The following is a 6,301-nucleotide window of genomic DNA, read 5'->3' on the forward strand; positions in this document are numbered from 1 at the left end:
TATATATACAGTATTTATATAAAATCTTTATTTAACCAGATTTATCACAGTGAGATCAAAAGAGCTCTTTTACAAGAGAGATCTGGCCAAGACACTAAAAAGTAGGAGGAGAAATACAATCTTCTGTGGACTAACTGGAATGCGTATAACTGGGAAATTCCTACTTCCCAGTACAACTGGGTCACAACAAAAGTAGTTGGTGAAAATGCAGCAAAATTAAGATTTTTCATGGCAAATTTTGCGGGCTACTTGTGAACCCTGTGCACCTCCACCTAGTGGTGGGATGCCAGAATTTTGTGGGTAAAATGATCAATATACCATACCATTATGTTTATTATTATTTATAAAGCACTTTAAACAGCACAAGGCCAACCAAAGTGCTGTACAGCAGACAGACACAACAGGACATAACATGCTTTATGGCAGATGTAGTTTGTAGTTGGTTTTAACGCAGCTTAATTAAGACATTGATACATCTTTGAAGCTCCATAAAACATTGTGACGTGCCACATTTGGCCCACGGGCCTTTAGTTTGACACATAGGCTGTATTTGAACTAGTTTCTCTGTTCTGTCACAGCGGTGGTGACGCTGCTCATAGAGCCTCCTGTGGTGAAAAATACTACAGGGAAGTCGAGAACTTTATTCACCACCACTGCACCTAATGAGGACTGCGTCAAACCCACCTTCAGAAACATCTCCTACACGATCCTGGAGCTCTTCAAGTTCACCATAGGCATGGGCGACATGGAGTTTGCCCAGGATTACCAGTATGGAGAGGTCTTCTATGTGCTTCTCATCGGATACATCATCCTTACCTACATCCTGCTGCTCAACATGCTCATCGCCCTCATGAACCGCACTGTGGAAAACATCACAAAAGAGAGTGCCAGCATCTGGAAGCTGCAGGTGAGGGGTCCGTGGTCAGGCTGGTGTTGGTTGAAGGGACTGTTGGTTTAACTGACCTGTGGTTCTTCTCAGAGGGCAGTCACCATCCTGGACATGGAGAAAAGGTTGCCCTGCTGTCTGAAGAAGGGGCTTCGCTGCGGAGTGAAGAAAAATCTGAACACTGCTCTCGGAACTGACAGCCGCTGGTGTTTCAGGTTCGTTTCTTTAGGTTCAGTCCGATATCACCAGGATTTAGTTTATTTACCACCTCCTAAGCTGATGTTATGGAAACACAAAGATTAACACCCAGACAGAGTGGTGGAAGTTAAATAAACCGCACGTGTCTGAAAGATTTTTAGTCAATTATTTTCTGTCATGGCCCATAGACAGTGTGAAGGGCTGAAGGAACTGTCCAAGGTTCTGAAAGTGCTGCAATGTTTTAGGACCTTAAACAATGTGAAGGGCTGTATGAACTGTCCAAGGTCCTGAAAGTGCTGGAATGTTTCAGGAATTTAGGGAACCTAAATTTTTTCATCGCTCCACTCCCCAATTGAAATACTATTAAGAACCTGATAAGATTTAATTGTTTATTTGTACAAACCACCATAATTCCGCGTATAATCACCTGATAATGGCAGGTGAAACACTACCTTGTGTAAAATAAGTATTATATGTACTCCCTTCTAAATGTGTTATTTTTGCTGCATTGAATCATTAATTTATTGTTTAGTTAAAATATATTTTTATACTGAATGAAGAATTTTTTAAAACTGTTTACTGTTTATTTATTTACACAGAGACAATGTACAACATTTTATTAACCTTTTAAAAGGAGAGATGCATGGTACCAGGTTATTGAAAAAAATGCTTATTTCCACCTGCAGTTCCTGGACAGGTTGATTTAATCAAATATGATTTAAGAGATTATGATGGTGAAAAGCCAATTTGGTAAATGATTACATACATTTTTAAAAAGTCAATTATTCAGATCTCACTAAAACCAAACAAACAAAACTCCAAACTAAACTAAATTACATGTAATAATAAAAAAGGAGTGATTTTTATGTTTTATAAAAAAGTTACTGCCTCAAATAACTCTAAACTCGAAGTACAAGATGTTACAAAGCAGTATTATTTATATTATATTTGGCCTAAACTATAACAAACTGTCCAACTCTTCTTTCACACAATTGCTAAATAGAAAATTTCACTAACTTGAATGAAATGTTTTCATTGTTTTGCACATTTGTCACCAACAGATCATATAGAGACTTTGCTGGAGTTGATAAAGTAACACCAGTTTCCAAGCTACGTATTCTTAAAATTGTCCTTGTTTTTTTATTTTAATTTTTTTGAAGCAGTTTCTGGATAGAGCCAATGTCAATAAGCTTGTGCTGTTCATCTTTATGCCTCTTCCTGTATTTCAGCATTATGCCCACATTTAGTTTGTGACAGATAACTCATAAATTTAACTTGGAAACAGTTCAAATTAAAATTTTACCCAAGTACCACTAAAGGGATCCTGAGTACCACTCATTTCTTCAGATTTTGTTTCTAACAAGCTGGATATTTTTATCGTGTTTTAAAATAATTTCTATTACTGGTTCTCCAGACTTTCTAAAGTATTCCTCTGAACTTTAGCTGTGTTTTCACTTATTTTTTGCTGCAAGAAGTTTTCTTTTTAGGCTTGAAACATTTTAATTTGGCTTTCATTTGTTCCTTTCTTTTAAAGCCCAAAACCATTGTTCCAGTCAGGCACAAAACCTGGGCAGAAAATGAGAAAAAACACCTAAAGTTAAATAATAATATATTTATATTTACTTTGAAAGACCTTCAGAAAGACTAAATAACTGTTGGTGACCACTTAAAAGGTTTACAATAAAGTTTGATGCTTGGCAGCAAATTGTAAAGATGTAAACCTTTTGGATGGGACTGTATACTCTTTATAAAATACATCTAAAAGGTGAATACACAGAATCATTAAAGGTTACAAACATTTACTCCAACCCTCCACACACTGCAAAATATTTGCCTCAATCTTTCCTCATAGCTTCTAGTATCTACCCTGTTCACCTGTTAGCAAAATATCCAATCTGAATTAAACTTTCAGAGAGTAAATGTCAGATGTACAGCTACGTGAATGTTTCTAGTCGACTCAATTTAAGATGGCCACCACAGATAACCTTGCAAACATAAAACTAGCAATAACTAACTCATAATTCGGAGTTAAAGTCAATATGGTGGTAGCTGAGAGTCATCCTCAACACAGAATATGCAGTAAAATCTTGTGAGGTGAGACTGTGGTGGCCATCTTTAAACTAAACACATTCCTTCAAGAAATGCTTGGACTTTGATTTTGCTTAGTTGAATCTGTATTTAATCTAAAATCCTATCTGTAGATTTTAAAAATGTACGTATTCATTAAAACTTAACATTTGTTTCTTAATAAATAACAAAGGATTTTTTATTTTATTTTCTAACAACCACTGATTTGCTCTAATTAATCTGTCGCTCCTAAGATTTTCTTTTTCATCCTTTAAAGCAAAAAGGATTTTGGAATAGTATTAGTTGGGTGTCTTGTAAAACCATAGGCCCACCCAGTGTTCTCTACTCATGCAGATTATAGTGAAGAAGTAATATTTGTTTTTGGTAGATGGTGTTTTTCTTCTGGTCTCACCTAATGTGCTGATAAACTTTATCTGCACGTGATTGAATAAGTGCAGGCATCTGCAGGTTTTCTGGTGATAAGGAGGTTCTGAGAGCATCATTGATGGGCTTCTTATCTGACAAGCATGTCGAGGTTTCTTGTGTCAGACAAAACCTGAGTTGGAGAACRGAGCCAGAGGTTTTAGTCCTGCAGCCGTGTGATCACCAGGGTCCTCCTCTGACAGCCGACGCTCACCGGCGCTCTTTTTTGTCTTCTCAGAGTGGAGGAGAAAAACTGGGACAAATGGAACACCAATCTGTCCAAAATCAACGAGGACCCGGGCTGCTGYGACGGGATCCCGCAGTCCGACTCCGAAACCTCTCCCAGGAGAAAAAACCGAGGTAGAGGAGCATCCGTCAGCTGCTTGTCTGTGCAGACAGCAGAGTGAGGCGCTCTGATTTGTAAACGTTTCCACTTTTCTCCACAGGGAGGAGCCTGAGAGGGCTGTTCAAGGACAGCAATAGGTGGAGGAACACATCTGAGTCCACAGAGATGAGACACCTGTATTAATATCTAAAAAAAAGTGTTTCAGCATGGCTGCTCAGCTGGGAGAAGACAATCAACCAATGAACAGAGTTCTGTTTATCGTCCTGAAGAGAAACACGAGGAACAGTTATTTCTGTGCATCTGATTGATATAATAGTTAAACAGACTGTCGCCTCAAACCCAAGTGCAACATGAAACTCAGATTTGATCCTTTTTATCCAAACGGGCTGTTTCTGCAYGGGAGCTGCATGCACATCCTCCGGCAGGGCTCAGAAATGTGCGCCRGGAGTAATACTGATCACAAAAGGTGCTGATCCCGCTCTCCTGCTGCGTGCCCTTTATCCAAGTCTCATTTTCATCACAGCCAGACAAGCTAAAGCTACCGCAGCCGCAAAAAAAGTCCTGCAGATTTCACAGCTTGCATCGTCTGCTCTGCTTCCCCCGGCTGTACGAGGCTGAGGCAGGCCGGGATAAAGGGCAGCCGAGAGATGAGCAACAATCAGCTGCAGAGGGCTCAGGTGGGCCCGGTTTGCCACCCGAAACACAAACCTCACCGAGTTGACTCAAAGCATAAATTAGAACTTTATTTTATTATTACAATATTACAAAAAGAGTAGCACAACTCTTGCCTCTTCTCCGTCGTACAGAATGACACAAAAAAGAAAGGCCGGCGAGCCTTCTTCCTTTTTTCACAGCAATAGTACAGGAAACAAAGAGGAAAATAAAATTTAAATAACAAAGCAGATCAAGTATCATAAATAGTCACAACTGCAAACTGAAGCTTTTAAAACTGGAAAACAAAATCAAAGAGTTACAGCTCAGTAACTACACATGGCTAAAAATATATAAGTACAAATTATTACTCTTCTTTTCTTTCCCCCTCTAGAAGGAATCACTAAGGAATTGCGCTCTGAAACAAAACTTCATTAAAAATAATTTTTAAAAAAGGCAAATAAAATAAAAACAAAAAAATTAAGAATTGCTGTTTCTGTTTTTCCTTACCATCCTCTTTTTCACTATTTGGGTTTTTTCGTTTATTAAAACCATGCTCATTGTCAAAGGAAAGTCCAAGGACCAAACACTTAAGGCTTTTTAAGGGCTATTAGGGAGTTTGGTGAACAAAACATAGGTGTTGTGTTATTATACACACACACACCATCACGCACACACTCATTTTTACCTGTGCCCACATCAGCAGGCGACGTTCACACACAATCATTAAAAGTTACAGTAGTCTAGTAGGTAAGCCAGTGTACAAGAAAATAAACAATGCATTTGCTGTTTCACTTTTAACTCAGACCTCCAGGTGATCTTGCAAGTGATCAATTTGGTCTTTTTTTTTTCTCCACGCAGACTTCACATCAGAAATCAGTAGCAACTACAGCTTGGCTTTAGACTCAACACATCACTAAACATTTATTTCTTCCTTTACAAAGCCAACCCATCTCTTTCTATATCTGCAAAAGAAAACTAAAAAAAAACCTCAACATTCAAGTAACATTTGTGTTTGACACAAGAGATCATCATCATCATGGCACGACTTCATCTTTCTTTTCATCTTCATTTTAAAAAAGGAGGGAGACTCCATTTTTTTCTTCATCGTTTTCGGTCCTCAGCGTTTTCACAATCTTGCTGCCAAATGTGGCGATGGCAAAATTGATTTTTTAAATATTATTACTATACCTGAATTCATTGCAGCATTAAAAGCAGAACACAACTCCTCCTGTTGGTTTGTTACAATATACAAACCTGATTACATGCTCCGTTTACAAACTGAGAGAAATGACTCTTCAATACGTCCTATCATACAAAGAAATGAGTACATTAAATTAGAATAAAACACGTGCGTACTGTAAGATTCTATAGCCCCTGTTTGATGGGAACAGTGATTGTATTTAACCCAACTTTTACCAACAAAATGAAGTCGATTAAAACCAGTCATAGCCTAAAATTCCTGATATTATCCTGTGAAATTACAAAAAAAAGGTAAAAAAAAATCCAATTTTTCAGTAGATGTTTTTCTTGGAGGATCTTTTTTTTTTTGGTTTGTTTTACATGCAAAACAAACTTTACTTACAGATAAGGTAGAAATAACAGGATCTGTTGGGATCCAGGCACAGAAATTGAAAGAATGACCGAGGAAAGAGCAGGGATTAGCACGCACGCACACACACACACACACACACGCTGAGGTCTCACCTGTCAAACACATGAAATGATTA

General features: G+C 38.0%; 1 protein-coding gene across 2 annotated transcripts in view; it reads left to right on the top strand.

Annotated features, from left to right (window-relative positions):
* trpv1 (transient receptor potential cation channel, subfamily V, member 1) overlaps positions 1-5,560 on the top strand; it is a 16,554-nt gene extending 10,994 nt beyond the window's left edge. For both annotated transcript variants that reach the window (XM_014019632.1, XM_014019633.1), the window contains exons 13-16: positions 579-907; positions 980-1,101; positions 3,813-3,934; positions 4,021-5,560. In XM_014019632.1, the coding sequence (XP_013875086.1) occupies positions 579-907; positions 980-1,101; positions 3,813-3,934; positions 4,021-4,103 (656 nt within the window). In that variant the 3' untranslated portion in view covers positions 4,104-5,560. The remainder of the gene's footprint in view (positions 1-578; positions 908-979; positions 1,102-3,812; positions 3,935-4,020) is intronic.
* The last annotated feature ends 741 nt before the right edge of the window (positions 5,561-6,301 follow it).

Source organism: Austrofundulus limnaeus, unplaced genomic scaffold, assembly GCF_001266775.1.
Source record: "Austrofundulus limnaeus strain Quisiro unplaced genomic scaffold, Austrofundulus_limnaeus-1.0 Scaffold225, whole genome shotgun sequence".
Classification (NCBI taxonomy): Eukaryota; Metazoa; Chordata; class Actinopteri; order Cyprinodontiformes; family Rivulidae; genus Austrofundulus; species Austrofundulus limnaeus.